The sequence below is a fragment of the Brachionichthys hirsutus genome, chromosome 3, assembly GCF_040956055.1.
Source record: "Brachionichthys hirsutus isolate HB-005 chromosome 3, CSIRO-AGI_Bhir_v1, whole genome shotgun sequence".
NCBI lineage: Eukaryota > Metazoa > Chordata > Actinopteri > Lophiiformes > Brachionichthyidae > Brachionichthys > Brachionichthys hirsutus.
In genome coordinates, this window is record NC_090899.1 from 12,618,730 (window position 1) to 12,638,648 (window position 19,919).

Below are 19,919 nucleotides of genomic sequence, written 5' to 3' on the forward strand. Positions count from 1 at the left end.
GCACCCGATTTGAAACTCGACTGACGATGCGAGTGATCAACGACCAACAAATCGCATCTACAATGGATATGTTAGATTTAAGCGTAGAGAGAAATGCTACTATCGTCGGTACCATTCAAAGAAAAAAAAAACACATAATTGAATGAATCGTTTGAAGACACGGCCTCTTCCAAAAAAATAAACCTTAACCAAAAGACATTGTCCAGTGACGAGTCAGCACCTATACGGGCTTGTTAAATGTGAAACTTAGGACAACGTCAGACTTTGGGTCACCATTAAAACAACTGCAAATCAACATGATAAATATGTCCAACAAAAATCTTTAAAGACCAGTGAAGGTGGTTCTAGGACTGAATCAGCAGAACCAACTGAGATACAAGAGTCGGGTCAGGTCTTTCCCTCAACTCCCTCCTCACCTTGCTCTTCCTCTTCTTGTCCCCTCCGAAGAAGTTTCCAATCTGATCCAGGAGGCCGGGGTTCTTCTTCCTGCGGCCCATTCCAAAAGCGGCCTGTGCGGAGCTGCTTGCAGATGCCATGGTTTGTGAGAGAGGTTGGCAGGATACTTGTATTTGTCAAATGTTGGGTTCCTGTCACTCTCTTAAATGAGAGAACCGAAGAAAAAAAAAAACAGAGGAGGGAAAAGAGAAAAAAGAGGGAGGGAGGGGGAAAAAGCTAGCCTATTCTAGGTCCTGTTCGGGGCTCTCCGACCCGCACTCTGAAGCTGCCCCGCTGTGCTCCTGGATGGTCTGCAGCTCGTCCGATTCAGAGGGTCGCTCTTTGAAGGTGTTGTCTTCTCGGCCCGGGGCATCTCGGGAGAAGAGGCGGACCAGGTGGGGGCGTGGTATGGTGGCGTCAGGGTCGGCTGTGCTGGCAGGGATCCAAGGCTCAGCGCCCATGGAGTCAGTCACCGCCGGCTTCTGGGAGATGCAGCCATTGTTCTGGTTCGCATCTGCCTCACCGAGGCCTGTGTAGAAACAACAAGGGTCATCTATGGCCTGCATAACACGCAGCTAAACACGGGAACACAATGGGGCCTCTTGATGAGACGCTGCTCCTCCCTGCTGCAGCCAAGACCAGCAAATAACCATTGGAATAGCAAACCGAAACAGGAAAAGACTAATAAATTATATATATTGATTTTCCGGATTTGCTTATAATGGAGGCTTTTTCAAAAAATCATATCTTGTAAAATATGCATTCAATTCACTCACCAATAATCAGTCACAAATGGGTCCGATCTGCACTATCATGCAGAATGTCTTCTGGATCTGATCCAGAATGAGATCAGGAATAAATCTTACATTTTAACATTAAACTCCATTAGTCAGGGTTGCTATGGTGACTCTTGCTGCAGGTTGATTTCTGCTCCTGCACAGCTGCGGAGGCATCGTTGAACTGAACGAGACGCACCTGTTAAACATCTCACCTAATCAGCTCCTGCCTCTTTGGACCCGCCTCTCTGGACAGTTCTCTGGCAGAACATCCTCTCTCTTTCCTCAGTGTTTTCAGGCTCTCCCGTTCTATGTGTTGTCCCATATGCCCCAGTTCTGTCTTTACAATTTTGTTTTTGGACCTTTTCGATAATATCTCTCTTATTACGAGGTTCTGTTTTTGCTGCCTTCACCAAGACACTGTGGAATTAGTAGTGGACAAACATATTTGTTGTATCTTCTAAAGCTATGGATCTAGATCCAGAAGAATCCACCGTTACTGAAAGTGATGCTTTTTGTGATTAACTTCTAAACCAATAATGATATCAATGTGAATCCAATTACTAAAGGTTTGTTTTCATGGTTAAGGAATCTAAAAATATGGATAAAATAAATGCAGGGCCTTAATTTTTGGTGTACAGTAAATCACAACGTTGTGTGACTGAGGTGCTCGGCGGAGGCCGGCGCTTTAGTTACTACTCTAACCAATGGGCTCACCAAAGACAGCCTGCGGTAACAAAGGAAGACAAGCCTGATATTTTAGCTTCAAAACCGAGTCAACTCCCCGTCCAAAACAATGAGCCCTTCATTTCCTTAGTTCCTCCACTCTGACAGCTACCCATTAAGTTGGACAGCTCCCACAGCGGAGGACATCCAGTGCATTCCTGCCCCCCCCTCCCCAAACAATATCTGCACTGTCCCGGACGAAATGCTGTAGCACTACACCAGGGAATGTGCATGCTAATATTGGCTGAAACAGTAGCCTGTTGTCAGAGCTGTATAGTTATTACAGAGAAACAAAGAGGCCAGTGTCACAAAAATAACTCCTATAAGTACGGATGTTCGGAGCGATGCATGATGAGGGACACTCGTCTGATGTGGGGCTGCAGCTAGGAGACATCTCTCCGAGCGCAGAGCGAATGCTCGTACTTTTCTGGATGCAGGTTCAATTTGAATGATCCCTTTTACAATGCTCATGTAGCAAAAAAGGTTTGGAAGCAGCCCAACAAACGCAAAAGTAGTTTGTATAGTTTATTTCACCTCACTGCTGGAAATAGCAGATCAATAACTCCCCAGTAAACGATTTCTTACCACAGGTGAGCCAGTAGTGCGACGTGCATGCATTGTCAACATTCAAAACTGTATGTTTGCGGTTGGATCAGTAAACACAGACACACAAACTCGCTCCCACCTGATGCCATTTTCATTTGCTTCAACATAAACTGCTGCTTTCTCATTGGTGCAGCTCTCCAGAGAAGACAAAGTCTTTTTACCTCCCTCTGCAACAATGAATGGAAAAGGCTTTCATAAAATTGCTCCAATAATAAGAATATTCCATCATCCCTATGAAGAAGACTGAATCAGCCACGCTCAACCCGAGACAGCGAAAGTCGTCTCGCTCTGCGTGTCGCGTTTGCTCCTAATGGCGTTCTTGAGAACAAGCCGTTTTAGATTTAAAGGCAGGAAAAGCCATTGCAAAGAAAACAGCTACAGTCATTAATGCAGATGACAGATCCTCTTCAAAGGCTTTCAAAAGAGAAAAGAAAAACATTCTAAAAAGCCGAGGTACAATGCAACACCTGGGAAACAGGAGATCTAAAAGTTTTCACAGAGAGGGAAGCGGAGACCGGAGCCTCTGAAAAATGTCAGAATTATCCTGATGGGGGGGGGGGGGGGGGAATGAAGCTTCCGAGTTCTGAAGAGCTGAGCTGTAATAACAACATGGCGCGTTTCCTTCCACACTTCTGCAGTTTGTTTCGACTGTTGGAGTTTTTTTTGCTTCTTTGACTGGTTTGAATATTATCTGAGTGGGTTCAACAAATCCAAAGAACATACATGGACAGCATGACAGCGGCTTCCTTCTGATCTCGACAACCAACAGGGACGCTCCGTAGCGCCTCTCTGCATATTAAGAGTGTGTTCATGGTTAATAAAATAAGGATGTTTATGTGGAATTTAATGTAAAGCTGACGATTCACAAACAGTAAATATGTCACATCACCAAGTTCCCTCTCAGAAGAGCATCAGGAGCCGTTACATTAGAATCATTCAAGCCGCTACTGATTTCCTGCCCGTGACTCCTCTGATGCAACGTCTATCATCCATCACTTATTGATCCAGTTTCTAATCTAAGCAGAGAGAAAAGCATCCTGCAAAGGCTTTCTGTGCCCTGCTGTTCGGTGGTTTTAGCATCCTTAGCACACAATAACGGTGGATTGATAGGATCATCCATCAGCACCAATGACTTGGTGATTATTAAGTCTGGTGCTGATGGTTCTGCCTAATCAGAACTCTGCAGCCCGTACGGTTTGCACAAAAATAAAAAATAAATCCTTCCACACACATTAGAAGCAAACAAAAGAAGATAAGTCGATGAGCGCGAGACTCAGACTAGATCGTTTCAAAGTCTAAATCACTTTGCGATGCTATTGAAGTTCCACGGCTTATCGTGTAGCAATTTCATTGGACCTCTGAACACTCGGCTCAGATTAGGCAGCCTATTCATCTGTACGTTGAAGATAAGACTGTTTTTAATCCTTCATTCTTTACATTCCGATTCACCGTACACGGCATCGCATAAGGATCGGTGCCGACGATGTTTCATTGGATGCTGACAGAGGTCTATTAAAGAGTCCGTAATGATCCTTTAATGGCAGCTCGTGATTGGTTCAGCTGTTTTCAGCACATGGAAATCAAAACCTCCATTATGAAAATATACAGTTATTGAACTGAATGAAACAACATGGGGTTTGTGAAAGATTACTAAGATGCTTCAGTTTCAGCTAAAACTAATCGACGTTCCAGTCAAAGCTATTACAGTTTAAAAGTTAGCGCTGTTGCTTCACAGCAAGAAGGTTCCGGGTTCGAATCCCATCTCTGCGGAGTTTGTATGTTCTCCCCTTTTAAATGTGGGATTCCTCCAGGTTCTCCAGTTTCCTTCCACCTCCAAAAATATGCAATCCAGGTCAATTGATCTCTCCAAACTGTGTGTGTTTGTGTCAGTGGTTGTCTGTCTCCGTGTGGCCCTGCCATGAACTGCTGGCGACGCGTCCGAGGTGTGCCCCGCCTCTCACACACAGCAAGGTGGGATAAGCTCCAGCCAGTCCCGTTCTTCAAATAAAACAGAGAATATTCCGTGTGCTTGTTTTATCGAGAGGCAGGAAACTGGGAATGCATCCTGGTGCACGACTTGGATAATGCAGCTGGAGGTCAAGGAGATCGAGCCTGTTTGGTTTGGGTGAGTTCTTTGGGATTTTGGTGATGGTATGCTCTCATAGAGCTGCTTTTTTTTTTTTAAACCTATTTTTACCCTCGGCGAAGGGGAGGCCAGGGTATTGCAATTGGGTCTGTTTGTCTGTCTGTCCGAGCGCATAACTCAAAAACTAGTAACCCAATCGACTTGAAAGTCTTACACAAGCAAGGTGCTGTCCGTGGCTCGGTCCTCCCCGAGAATGGCGTTGATCCGGATCTGGATCCAGATTCTAGAATTATTTTTACATCTGGAATTGTGCCTGTGCTGTAAACTGCCACTTTAAGAGGGAGGGAACGAATGGCATGATGGGAAAAAGAGTCCAGAAGATGGCTTGTAGTACTTGTAGTACTCTAGCAGCAAGCTAGAGCAGGTTTGGCCCATCTGATCCGGAAGCCCTGTTTACTGTCTCACAAGATCGAATAGTCTTTTGGAGGCGAGGGTCTGCAATCTCTGATTACAGGAACTGTACACCGTTACAGGAAGCCAGAGATACATGAAAACAAGTTCTTTCAGACTGTCTGATGGTTGATCTGCCACGATTTGATACACACCTCAGATTTTCAAATTATTGTGCCCAAAAACAATCCATCATCTTCATCTCCTGCCCTCTCTCAGTTAAAAATCAGACAAACACATCTAAACAGTCTGTCCAATCAGTCCAGCAGGGCGGTTCAGCGTCCTGTAAGTATAGAACAGATCAGAATCAGGGAAGAGGTATGCAGGCCGTGGGCCTCAATCTCCTCATTTTTCCTCCTCTTCCTCATTGTGAAGAGGATCTGTGGCTGAGCTTCTGGGACAACAGCAAGGGCTGGAGTGGGACTGAAGCACAGAAAGCATTCCTCTGATAAAAAACACCCATCGCTATGTGGAGCCGAACCAAACCTCCCACCCGGGGGGCGAAAATCCCACTGCCGCTGCATTCATGCCGGAGACCAAGCACCCACGAGCCCCGAGAACCAAGCCTCTCTCTGTCTCAGACACGTCCAGTGGAATTCAGGAGGTCAGTCCTCCGGAGATTTTTCTGGACAAGAGCCACAGTAGGACCGCACCCTTCATGTAGCCTGGGCCTCGACCTTTAACCTGCATAAGTAATGACTTTTAAATGTGATTTTAAAGATTAAATCCGCACCTCTATAGCAGACGAGACGGTGCTTTATTTTAGAATATCGAATAAACACTTTTTTATTTGCCCCAAACTGCAATATTCTAATTTTGGCATCAGGCATGCTCTATTGTTTATTTCACAGGAAATAATGCATTCATTATAACATTTAAAACAAGCCCCACACATTTATGATGCTGATATATCGGTGTTTACACTGTGCTGCACATAAACAGATAGCAATCTGAATAAAAACACACATTTCACAGGGGATGATTGTTTCCCACTCCTCGGTAAGAAGATTGGTCTAGAAACAAGCAACTGTAATCGGAGTTCATGGGTTTTGTTTCATTTTCCACAGTTTTAGTAATATGCCAATTTACCTACGATGCATTCATGATTTCTGCGAGGATTCAGATGTGGTGTATTTACGCTGCACCACCGTCACGACAGATGTGAGAGGAGATGAATGGGTGATTCTAGTGGGACAGCAGAAACAAACAGGGTTTCTACAGAGACACACACACACCAGCAGGGCACTGGACAGGACTACGGAGGTGACGCTTCACCTGAGACACGAAACTTGGACATCATCTGTAGTCGGGAACATCGTGCTCCACGTAACACACAAACACACCCCTTCAACCTTGACACCAAAATCCAAAGGGCAAACACTGTAAATATGAAATATGAAGCCTGGATAGCGGTGGATTGTTTTTTTGTTTTTTTTATGTTGCACCAAAACACATCAATAAAGCACTGAGCTGCGACAGTTTCATTTAGCTGTTGGAGGACGCAGAGAGGTATCCTGATACCGAAGGCAATCTGAGCACAAGCTGGCAGCTTTATAAAAAGTGCACATAAAAAAAACACACCAAGGAAGTGTCAGTCCCATTTAAAAAGCCATTCACCATGACTCTGATTGTGCTGCTTGGTCTTTGTCCCTTGAAGGTGCATCCTTACTAGAACTGAAGGATCATTTGGACAACAGTGCATGTAAATCTGCCTTACCCAGGGTATTTTAATTTGGAGCCCAGACGAGGTACCAAACGCACTGAGCGATCCCAACCAGCTGTGGTGGGTAAGCATGACTCTTCTGTTCCGTGCATGGATGTGGGACTACTCACAGATACAAGGAGTGGGTTGTGTAAAAATGTAATTTGTGTCGACTGGAAAGAATCTGGATGTTTCAGTTTACTTGTTGCTCATCCAGACAAGCTTCCACTGTAAGATACGTTTGTTTTTCTCCTCAGGAGTATTAAAGTACTCCAGCTCATCTTTTCAGACATATGGGATGCAGTAGCCCGAGCAGTACTTTCGTACCCTCTTGGTTACTCATCATCCCCTCCTGTTGGACTCTTGAAGCCACAGACCCAGCTGCCAAACACGCATACGCCATCCAGTGATTGTCCTGCCTGCCAGATGGCTGAGGACAGATGACACGGTCTCCAGAACGCAGCGAGACGGAGGCACAATCTCTAGGAACACGATGACACAGAAGATGCACAGATAAACGGTGTGTGTCTTCATGAAATCAATCAGGAAAGCCTACAGACATAAGAAACTGTATAAATAGGAACGCATTTGGCAGACGGTTGGGGAAATATTTGCCTGCGGCCCACGCTGAGGGTGAATCCATCCATCTGAGAGACACATAAAAGCCCTCAACGAACGAGAGATCAGGGTGAGAAACAGAGGTGAGAGGGGACACAGAGCGAGAATCTGAACAATGGTGTCGAACCGAGGAACACTGACCCAGTGATGGATGCTGTCCCTTAACAATCAGAGCTTTTGAGGGAGGAGAGGAGGAGGCGGCGCTTCAGGTTTGGCCGTGCTAGGGCCTGAACCAGTTAGTGTCAGCCACTGCCACGGAGACAATTGACTGAGCCGCTGGGCTTTATACGGCTGACAACACACACAGAGGCACACACTCACACCCAAGTTCAAAGTCCTCTCCGTCGAGGTAATCTACATTTTGCATGGACGAAACATTGATTGGTACACATCTGTGTAACCACTGTATGGTTTTTGTATTTTGTCATTAATGTTAGATGTAGCACGACTTCACCGAGAAACGTTCCTAGTCTGTGAACCCTCACTGACAATGGCAATAAACCACTTCTGATTCTGATTCTGATCTGATAAATGCACAAGAAACCCAACTCCAGTTATTTTTTAGCTTTATGGTGCATTTTAGTGTCTTTGCAAAACCGTGCTCCTCTGGTTCAGTCTCACCGCTCTCTGAAGCATTATGTACAGTAATAGGCAGGTAGTTTCCTCAGAAACCCGACTTCCCAACGTCGGATAGCGGAAAGGTGAAGCATTCAAAGACCATTTGGGAAAACAACCAGATAGTTCCATTAGGAGATGGGATTTGTGTAAAAAAAATACGAAAACACGAAAATAACAGTTACGAAAGTAAATACAAAGTCATTGCTTGAAGTGCAGATTTTAGAGATAGGCGAGGAAAGAGAAAAGCTTTTCTTTGCATGGTAAGAACCACCATGAAGTGTTTGCCCTCTGTCTGGGGACTGTCCAAGCTAAGAGGCTGTTAGAGCCCAATACCGGTACTACATGAAGATGTGTCATCGACGTGGAGAAGGTTCTGGGTAGAACGACAGTTGGACAATGTCTAGGGTAGCCGTGACAACCCAAACCAGCTTAAATGTTCTTTTAACCTAACCTTTCACGACTGTTTGTTCTTCGCTGAGTTTAATTTTAAAGTCTCAGACCTGCTTCGTAAATTAAATATTCTGACACGACTTTGTTTCACCTGAAATGTCGGCACTCGTCTAAATGTTGTTAAAGGAGTGTGGAAACAAGCTCCAGGCCGGCTCCATCGGTTTTTAAAATGATACGAATTCATTTGCTTTTCTAAAAGTCCAACTGTTCTCGCTGCAACGAACAGGATTATCCGTCTGTGGGACAAAGCAAATATTAAGAGTGAGCAGCGAGTGCCAGAGGAAGGTTAATAAAAACAAGAAACACTGCACTAAATCCATCATCCTGCTTACAAACTAAAACCAGACATTAAATATTCAGACTTCAAAAAGGCAAACATCTAATTTCTAAAGGAGTATGTTCTGAATCTATTTTCATTACAAGTGGATCTGTGTTTCCAGATGTGTGTGTGCATGTGTGTGTGTGTGTGTGTGTGTACAGAGTTAGGAATGAGCCAACAGACACGCTGGGAGCAAGTTCGACTCTTCACATTTCAACACCGAGACATAAATCCTTAAACAAAAGTACAGGGGAAGTATTACACATATGAAGAGTGACAACTGCCTCGCACCAATATTGCTCATATTCCACGTTGGAAGCCGACGTTTTCGGCTTCTAACGTTTTCTCCATACAATGCTGTCGTTTTGAAATGTTGAATCTCTTGAAGAGCATCAATTATCTTTGCTACAAGGAGGTTGTGAGTAACTTTATGCAGTAAATGTTCGGCAGTGCAATAAAACTCTGGATTTAACCGGTGTTGTTACTGGATGCTGTAGACAGGGAATCTATTTGATGCACATTTGTCTGCATTTTCCCCCCCCGTCTATATTTTTCCTCACAACTGGCAGAGCCTGCCTTTCCCTTGCATGATGCAAATTAGGTTTGATAGGAAATTACATTTTTGCATGGAAGATATTTTTAAGCCTTTTAACTTGCTATAGGGCACAATTATATTTAGAGCCAAAAAGTAAAAGTTAGTGTAACCCACGTGAAAGATATGGTTTCCAAAACATTGGTGACTTTTGTTCAAGTATCTTTGAAAATGTTCTGAAAGTTAAGCACTTTAAACAAACATCACTATTATGTTATTAATACAAGATGACATCACTATGATCTACACAATCATTAGTTTCTGAGCAGAGCACCTCATCACACAAAATGTAAGTAACGTCTTCGTCAGGAAACAATTATTTCTTCAGACAGCTGCAGTTTATTTGCGTGGGCGACATAACACGAGGACCAAGAAGAAGCTGAGCGAGTATTCTGATCTCTACCTCCTCCCTGTCGTCCTCCTCTACATTTATTTTTTCACCAATGTTGCCACGACTCCTCCAGTACCCCATTCTGAAACATAAAAACATTCCGTTTGCTAGAGAACTCGTGAGAACATATTGTCCTTCAATGCAAGAGCTTAGGAAAGCCATATTGATTCATTCATTCAAGTCCTCTTGCGTGGGTGCAGAAGAAAAACAAATGGATTACAAGGAAAATATGCGTCTGGAGACAAAGTGATGAAATCGTGTTTTTACACCTGCAGCCTTTTTCTCTATGTATGAGCAGGACAGACGACTTCAAGATGGTGAGTGTCTGTCCTTGAAGGTTTTGGTCAATTTTAACTGATGTCCAACAACTCGGAAATGCTTCACATTCTACTCTCACAGACTTCTAGCTCCATCTCTGCCCTAAACTGAATTTAAATGTATTTAAGTTACTATATCAAAAAAAAAAAAAGGTACTATGCATACGTTTACTATTGCGTATTGGGTGTGAACCCAGCAATAACAACTTTGTACCAACCAAGAATCTGGGCGCATGTTGACTGTTCGCTCCGTGGGTTACCATCTAACAGCTGATTTCATTTCTCCTTTCTTAACCCCGTGAAGACAGAGAGACACTGACCCAGACCGAGTCGGGATGAAACGGGCAGATAGAGGGGGGTCTGCTGCAGACCGGTTCAGGTAATGGAGCCATAATGGGCTTTTAACAGCCGTACAGCTGATGGTGGTGTTTACCCTTCAGTGGAAAAGCACTGCAAACAGGAACTGCTGCATGGAGACATCCCCACACGCTGGACAGGCTGGGGATGCGTCATGACGCCTGCTGATGACAGCTGCACCAAAACAGGCTGCAACGAAGCCAACGCTGGTCATCATAAACCCCTCGCAGCATGACAATTTGAAAGAAATGCCTTTTATTCTGTTAGCAACAACCTAAAGGTGTTAAATTAGTCCAGGGAAGAGGGAGGATTTAAATCTGCCCTCAGTGAGTCAGTAACTGATAAGAAAATGGGATTTATTTTTACACACCTTACATCAGAACGCAGCGCTGACAGCGCAAAGATGCTGGTTACCCATTAACTAGTGGAATCCATGCTGCACTGGGCCAAAGCAGCTTTTGCTAATACCAATCAGATATAACACAAGCTATGCTAGAACTTTATATTTCACCTGAGAGACAAAGTGCTCTTCAAGGGACAGATTTTTAGTGAGCTCCTTGCACATGGTCATTAGTCATCAGACCTCTCAACCTAAAACCAAGCTGCATTTTTCTTGCTGTACCGGAGCTTCAGTTCAACAATGATCACTTTGAAAAGCAGCACCAAGAATCAATGTGACAAGACGCTGCATTCATGTCACGGCTCAGTCCCGGAGCAGCACAACACCTGTAATCTACAATCAAACCCGGTTCAGTCCTCATCAGGAGCAGACATGGCAGTATTCCAACCCTTTGACCAATCCCGGCTTCACTCCAAATGTTCCCTCTGGGTGATGTCATCGATGATGACACACAGCTACACCTGTTAAGACCAGTGACCTCAGTGTGTAGAATCCGTCTTAAAAGCCGGATGACATTAAGTTTCCTCCAAGTTAACTCAAATTATCATGATTAAAGAAACACCACCCTTCACTTTTACTTGACGTCCTTTTATCGAGCCATTTAGATTTTGAGCAGCATAATTAATCTCTGTTCAAATAAAGTCTTGACAAAATCCTAAAAACTGCTGAAAAGAGACTAACTTTATATTTCAGGGTTGCTAAACTGCCTTTTGTGCTTCCATTTATTTTGGCCTTGACTATTACAATGACATCTTCTCTCGTCCAAACCTGAACTATTCCAACTTTTAAACAGAACTAAACAAACTTGAACTTTGACCCTATTATACCCGTTTGAACGTCTTTACTTTGGCTCCCCGTTTCATTCACTATCAATTTCAAGATCTTATTTTTCAGCTTTAAGGCTCTTCATGACCCCGACTCCTGAATCCTGACCTTTTAATCCCGTATGAACTTCTGGAGATCCCTCTGTCTGTTCCTAAATGTGGGATGAAAACCAGGAAGGACAGCATGTTCCTTGTGGGGTCTTAGACACAAGGGGAAAACCTGTGTGAGGCGATAAGGTCATCTCATCTTTAACATAATATGGTTTTCACTTATTTTATTTAATTACATTTATGCTTAAATAAATCAAAATAAAGCTTATAACAGGGGACACCTTTAAAGCGCCTATGTACAAAGCAGGCTTGAAGAGATTCTCTCATTCCCGAGTAAAAATAATGAAACTTGGTTATCTGCAGCGATTCAAGCTGCTCAAGGAGGAATGATTTCACTTTCAATCAAGCTGCCATGACATGACATCAACATAGATAATTTAATCACACACACACACACACACACACACACACACACACACACCAGTGACGTGCAGTCAGTGGAGGCAGGTGAGGCACAGCCTCACCTGTCATCATACAAAACCATATAAAAATCCTGTATTTGTATTATTAAAAATAATATAAAAATCATATAAGACATAATATAACATCAGTGATATTATATTATATATTTTATGCTTTTTTCATTTTTAATAATACAATTAGTGCATCACGTATTCTTGTGCTCAGCGGCATTAAAATACTGCAGAATGAGGCCGCATGTAATACGGCCTCCAGCCCATAGGAGACCCGTGAGTGATTCAGCGCATTCATCAGCTGATCCGCTCGTTCGAGACGGGCTTGTAAACACGGAAGCGCTGGCTGTCTGGATGTCTGGACATCAAGCAAGAACCCGTGTTTTCTGCTTTTCTTGCCTTCTTTTCTCAACTTCTGACAATGTCTGGACTCGGATGGGATATTGCGACATGAAGAATTTACCGAGAAGCCTCGTCAAACACGAGCAGAACCGCGGCGCGCACGCCCCGGCTGGAGACACACACACACATCTCAGAGTCAGAACATATGTTTAACAGTTATACCGTTGTGGACGGGTGCGAGGGGTGCGAGGGGACCCCAGGGAACAGAGGACGGAGATGTCGCGATCGTGGACTTTACATTTTACTGATATGTCCATCAGGAAACACAATATCCTGGAGCCGCACACAGGATTGCGGGGTGACTGGAGCCCAATGAAAATATCTATATAACAAAAAACACAGCCGAGAAAGAAAAACCAAAAAGCCAGCTCTAATAAAAACCGGTCACAAAAAAAAGAAAACGCTACGCAGGACCCGGGCGCACTGATCAGCTGCGGTCGGCAAGGACGAGGCGAGACCCGGGGACGGGGAGCGGGGACGGGGAGCGGGGACGGGGAGCGGCAGAAAGACGTGCCGCACGTAGAGACGAGAACCAAAGGGTAGTCCGACGGGGAACAGCGGGCGGAGCAGGGCTTATGAGGGCTGGTGGCGATTTGGCTCAATCTGCCTCAGGTGCGCCCGGGGTGACCGCAGCCAATCCCCACGCCGCAGGTCCAGGAGCGAGAGGCAGAAACAGGTGCGCGTAATAAGGCACATTAACGAGTGCAGCAACATGACCCTCACATAAACATCAGTTAAACTTTAACTGATCAACACACGCACCCACACACATTCAACGCACACTGATACGCAGAGTTGAATAATTTCACGTTATATAATTTCATTAAATCTTTTGTAGATACGCAGATTATGTGTGGTCTCCCCTTTTTGTCATAAACTGATGAGCCAGGTTTGTGACAATATGTAAAAAATGCTGGTACGAATTTTTAAACAAAACACGTTAAATGTTGCCAATCAAATGATGAACAAGCTGTAGGTTCATTTATTTGTGAATCTGACTGTGCCTCACCAGACATGAACCCCACCGCACGTCACTGACACACGCACACACTGCAACTAAGCTGGGAAATTGGATTTGCATAATATTAGGTCAATATTGGCCTTTCCGTGAAAGGCAGTTGTTCATACATCCATTTATTGTGGGGTTGGTTTTCCAGTCGCTCTGTAATGTTGCTCATGAACACGGAACAGAAATAGTCCGGCGCATGCACACACACACCAGAGCACTACTTACCCAGAGTTACGTTACACGTTAGGGTTTAATTTCTGGGTCATACCTCGGAATCCTGAATCTGACAGATTAGCAGTGGATTAAAAAAATTGCCATGAAGGATTTACAGGGGGAGTGTGTGCTGGTGGCTGGAGAGGGGCCAGTTTTACCTTCAGAGCACTGCTGAGGTGCCCTTGAGCAAGGCACCGCCCCCCAACTGCTCCATGTGCGCCGATCATGGCTGCGCCTTCACCCTATGTCCTCTCCGCATGCTCTTTGGCCCATACGCATATATATATATATGCATGATGTGTGTGGTTTTTTCAAGCGGCCCTCGTACTAGGGTGAAAATGTAATTTTGTTGTGTGTTTGCAGTGTAAAAAGTGTGAAACAAGTAATGACAATAAAAGCTCATATTAATCACAATCATACAGGTCGAAAGGTAAATGCATAAAGCTGCAATACACACTTATATTAGTCAGGACACCTTCTGATCTCTTCTATTTCACCTCAGTTAACTAACATGCTGCCCTCACCCAATCCATCATTTGCAACCTTTTGAGGGTTTTAATCTATTGCAGAATGAACAAACACAACTTCAAAACTCACACCTCTCTTCATTCTTTTGGCAAAAAAGTCTCAACATCCTATTAAAAGAATGCAACATGTTTTGTCCCATCAAAAGGAGTGAAATAAGTTGTTGATACACGTCTAGAGGCAGCATCATCACTTTGGTCCGATCATTAAAGTTGAAAATAACCTCAAACTTGCATCTAAATGTCAGTTTTAGTCCTGATTCTTGAAGCTAAGCCTCGATTGAGCTGTTATTTAATACAGCTTGATCTATTATGCATGCAGTGTGCTTGAGTTACAATATATACCCCAGCAGAAAATCTGATTTGCGTGTGTCGATTAATTGAAATCGGCTGTCTCAATTATAAAGAACAATTCTGCATATTTGCACCAGCAATTATAAATTTGGACTCCAAATACGTACTGAGCATTAGAATAAATTAGCTTTGTGCTAACCATCAGGCGGTCTCTTTGTTTCGCACAAAACGCTACCTCCATCTGCTGAGCTGCAGAATTATCAAATAAATACACTGAACTATGGAAACACACTATGGGCTGCACGGAACATTGATTTCTGAGGTTTTCACATTATGATGAAAAACATCAATAATAATTAATAAGTTTAATTTTTTTCCCCCGCCATGATTGCCTTCTAACCTCATCAGCAAAAAGACTCACTGCAAACAAATACCACAAAGCAGGATCAGTTGATTCTGAGCACAAAACTCTGAAGCAGGAGCTTTTCATTGTTGGGAAAAAAAAAACAGACACTTTGAGTCAATCTGGATTTAAAGTTGACATGTTTTAACCAGACTTCCGTGCTAATAAGAGCAACTCGGCAGGAACAACTGTGGTTTATTCAGTGAAACGTCCACAGCTGAATATCTATCACATCTCCAGTTTAGAAGGTAGCATCTTAAAAACTAAATAATCATTATTTTACTGTTAATTTCATTACGAACAAATACAATAAACCTATGATTTGCTGATCAGAGTGCATATACCTGCCCTAAAAGTAGGATTGCAGATTCACAATATGAGAACAGTATACAGTTTTTCCCTGTGAATATCAGTAGTAGTGTTTGTCATATTTACGACTCATAAAGGAATCACAACAGAAGTGTTTTAAGGTTGAACAACTGCATTATAAAAGAAATTATAAACTAGTGAAATTAGACAAAAAAAGACATAATTTTGTGGAAATGGAAATAAAAAGTCTCATTTCCAGGTCGCCCCAATACCGAGAGCTCAGAGCAACATTAATATGCATTTAATTTACATTTTTAGATGTGGTTTGACTCCTTACCAAAGACCTCATCTTGTGATTCAGGTTCTGTTGCTGCTCCAGCCGTCTGCGCCTCTTTGAGTTCAGGTGACGAAGCCTTTAATGGGAACACAAAAACAGACTGAGGTGAGATGCTGTGGCGCCATGGCAACAAAGCAAAGACAGAAAACAGAGAGGACAACAGAGAGACATTAGATGCTATTCCTCTTTTTTTTGGTTTAATAAATACAGTAGAATTTAACTCAGATCTATTTAAGATTCAAAGGTGCGGAATCTTTTTATTCATGTACTCACACAGATTTACACATTTTGATGCCAAATATCAGCACATCTCAGCTGAATCTCTTCTTCAGGGACTACTATCATACAGACTTCTGGATTTAATCGAAATGGTTCTAGATCATGATCAGATCAGCTGGAAAATCCCATTAAACTGCTCGAAAATGAGAATTATTGAACATGAGGAATAATGCGTTAAATGACAGCTGAGTATTATAATGGAGAGCTCATACACTCATCAGGCCTTTATTGACTCAGCTGCAGCTCCCAGTTCAGTTCGATACGTGAAGTCATGATTTAAACACCATGCAAGCTGAGCTGTTATACCCACCAGGGCTGCATTACAGTCTCCGAGACCCCCCTCCCCCCCGTTGATGAACGGCAAGGAGGTGATTCTGGTTGTGTTTCTGTTTCTTGGCTCTAAGGAAACTAAATAAGAGCTTGTGAATCCTCAACTCTTTAATGTATTCTAACTAATTGATTCCTCCTCCATCCCGATGGAAATGTTTTCACCTCTGATTGTGTTTGCTGATGTGTGGAACCAACACAGTTATTCATATCCAGAAGTCACAGGCTTTTCAAATCTTTTTTTTTTGTGTGCGTGTTCATCATGCATGCAAATTCAACAAATATGAAGAGACGCAGTAATTCAGAGTAAAACACAAAGAAACAGCAACGCAATCCATCTCTAAAGAGATGTAGTACATTTAGACTCATATTTCTGCTGTTGGTTGTGGCTTTACAAATATTGTGTACATTTTTTAAATGTGAACATTTTAAATATGTAAAAATTATAAACACGTTTTTATTTCTCATTATATTTAAATTACACAGACAAAATCTTGTGCCAAAACGGAACATTGAATTTCAGAATAGATATTACAAAATTCCCACGTTCTTGAAGGCAGCCTTTTTGATGGTGTGTCTTGTTGGAATTTGGACTGGGATTTAATAAGCAGATGGCTTCTAGCCGGCACTGGGACTAGCCAGCCCCGCTGGCATTTTTAATGTTTTACTTAAAAACAATTATGGCATAAGAAATTAAAAGGTGAACAATAATTACATCTGATTTAATATATATATATATATTAAATCAGATGTAATTATTGTTCACCTATATATATATATATATATATATATATATATATGATCGGTGACTGCGTTTGTCCTGTGAACAAATTATTGTTCACCTATATATATATATATATATATATATATATATATATATATGCACACACACACACAAGAGACACAGAAAGTATCTTCTTTCATCAGGAAAGAAAGGTATGTTCCTACCAGTTTTCGTTCTGGAGTAATTGGCCGTTGAAGAGAGGCAGATTTGAATTTCAAACCTAATTGATGTTAATGTTTGGATTTAGACCGACGTCTTTCGAAGTCAATGGCATTGAATGTGTAAAAACAAAAGCACACAGTATTTAACCCTAACCCTGATGGACGACACATTTAGAGCATACTACTCCATCAGCTCATCCCAGCTTCCTGTCATCACTCAAAGCAGACAGAAGCCAATAAGCAGCAGGATTTCTATGCATTGTTACTGCATTCCATATTCCCCCCCCCCCCCATTGTTGAAACAGTCATTACTTAACCTGTGATGGATTTGATCCCAGCAAACCCTCAGGGACAGACACAGCTGTCTTTCCTCGCCCCTTCAGCTTTGGACTTTCTTTTGTGCATGTGTAGCAAATTAGCAATGCAAACAACAAACGCACGTTCCTGGAGCTGAATTGTTCCATATCATTAGAGCTGCCATCTTGGATGCTAAGAAAACTCATGGGACCGAATCTGCAAGTATAATGGATGCTTGGGGTTGTTTCAACGCAACAAATGAAAGCAATCGTACCCCCCCCCCGATCATTATAACCTGTCTGAGATAACAATACACGACTGACAGTGCTCTGTTCAGACTCCTGTCATTCAAGATGTGTGTGATAAAACACAGACGTCTACCTGGGTTCATCCCGGAGTCCATGAGACAGTCGTGAAGCTCATGAGGATCGGACAGACGGACACGCCGTACCTCCTCCAGCTGCTTCTGTTGCTGAAGCTTTACTTCACTGAGCTCCAGTGTCTCTCCCTTTAGGACAGAGGCTAATAACTGAGCTGGTCTGGCTAATTGCTGCATGTCTGATTCAGGTACGCTGAGCCGTGGTGGTTGCTGCTGCAGCGCCACGCAGCCTCTGATCTCCAGTCAGCACTATAGGCTGCTGCTGGATAGTGTGCAACTGGTCTGAGTGCTCCTTGCCTTTGAGCTAAGAAAGGGGGGGGGGGGTCAGCCATTTGAGCACCTTTCAAGGTTTGGCTGATTTGAGAGACTATCAAAAGGAATCCTAGCTCCCATTGTTCCCACGAGCGCCGTGCCCTTCAGTGTCTTCAGACAGAAAACAAATGGAGCCTACGAATTAAATCCAACCTTTCAGCCAAGATATAGAAACAGAGGCCTTGACCTTCAAATTCATACTGTAAAAAATGTTCATTAAATGTCAAGAGAACAATTTCATATCTGTTGTATATGCCTGTTCGTCTTATTGGGAAATTATTCTGTTGACATAAATGCTAGATAAATGCACTGCACTTATTTACACCTCCGCGGCGCCCGAGGTGCCTCACAATTACACCTCACATTCACCCACTCGTTCACACTCCAGTGGGCGGCTGCTGCTAATGCAAGGCGCTGCCAATGCCCACTGGGAGCAATTTGGGGTTCAGTGTCTTGCCCAAGGACACTTCAACATGCTGGGATTCGAATCGCTGACCTATCACCGGTCAACATGCGCAACAAACTGAGTCACAGCCAACCCCATAAGGAGGTTTTTTCCCCATCGGGGTCCCATAAATGGTTTCATTATGAGGAATAAAATAGAAAAGGCAATAATCTTACTGCGATGCAATCAAAAGCAGCACATCTATTCAGCCACTTAGCCTTTGCAGCTTTGTGGGGGCTGGAGCTTATTCTTATTTTATTCTAGCCGACACTGGGTGAGAGGCGGGATTCACCCTGGATGGGTCGCTGGTTCATCACAGGACAAACGCAGTCACCGATCATACTCACATTTAAAATATGGGGGGGGGAGTAATGCTCATCAGTCTTTGGACTCTGGGAGGAACCCATGAAGCAAGCCCAGGGCAAGCACGCCACCGCCACACAGAATGGTCAAAGGCAGAGATTCAAGCCAGAACTTTGTTGAGGTGATGGATCAGTGCTAAGGAAAGCATCACTGTGTTTCACTGAGGCACAGCGATGCCGAGAAATCACTACAGCGTACAATTCAGAGCAGGCTGCGGGAGGGGAAAAGTGCTATAATGGTTGAGCCATGGACAGAAGAGATAAAACAAGCATGCTGCTCTGGCCACAGTACAAAAAGGTCTCCCGGTCTACTAGCTGTGTCTCAAGCTCCCTCATCTGGAGGCTTTACACTTCTATTCTGTCGTTTCAACACAGCAGTGTTCACCACGATCAGTAACAAGTGAGATCACTGGGTAAACTATTCATTGATGCATGGCCGACTGCAAAAGGGAAACAATTTTTTGTTCCATAGTACAGGTGAAATAAAATATGCAAAGACTGAACTTCAGTTGAAACAAACTAGGTGAGGCCTGCCTCAGGAACTGCTGTGATTTATAATGCAGAGACTTAAATCTAGCAAAGAGCTGCGTATTTTGCACTCAGTGTGTTTGTAATTTAATGTTGATGACAAACCTAGAGAAAAACATGCTACAGTGAAAAGGCTCCACTTACCGGATCATCTGAATCAAATCCTAGCGCTGATTTCAAGTGTGTCAAAATCCACTTATTCCATGAAAATCTTACATATATTTACTAACATAAATACCGTAGATACACCTGAGCAAACAGTTTCTGCTATCAAAAACATGCAAAAAAAAAAGAAATTATAGGCAGGTGGTTTCATCCCGTAAATCCAAGTGAAGGGAAGGGAAACGTTTTGTAAGAGCTGCT

General features: G+C 43.2%; 2 protein-coding genes across 7 annotated transcripts in view; both read right to left on the reverse strand.

Moving 5' to 3' along the window:
- Positions 1-649, reverse strand: part of LOC137917773 (myelin basic protein-like) — a 12,866-nt gene extending 12,217 nt beyond the window's left edge. For all 6 annotated transcript variants that reach the window (XM_068760507.1, XM_068760505.1, XM_068760509.1 and 3 more), the window contains exon 1: positions 417-649. In XM_068760507.1, coding sequence (XP_068616608.1) covers positions 417-536 — 120 coding nt within the window. In that variant the 5' untranslated portion in view covers positions 537-649. The remainder of the gene's footprint in view (positions 1-416) is intronic.
- LOC137915601 (myelin basic protein-like) lies at positions 543-18,086 on the reverse strand. The gene is made up of 2 exons (XM_068758799.1): positions 17,912-18,086; positions 543-964 (listed from the first exon to the last, which is right to left on the reverse strand). Exons 1-2 carry the CDS (start codon positions 18,084-18,086, stop codon positions 678-680), a joined length of 462 nt encoding a protein of 153 aa, XP_068614900.1. The 3' UTR covers positions 543-677.
- Positions 18,087-19,919: the final 1,833 nt, after the last annotated feature.

Excerpts from the sequence above, each read along its gene's own strand:
- LOC137915601 (XM_068758799.1), bottom strand. The coding sequence starts at position 18,086 with ATGCAGCAATTAGCCAGACCAGCTCAGTTATTAGCCTCTGTCCTAAAG. Across the intron at positions 965-17,911 it reads GGACTCCGGGATGAACCCAG|GCCTCGGTGAGGCAGATGCG; the intron begins GTAGACGTCTGT and ends GTTTCTACACAG.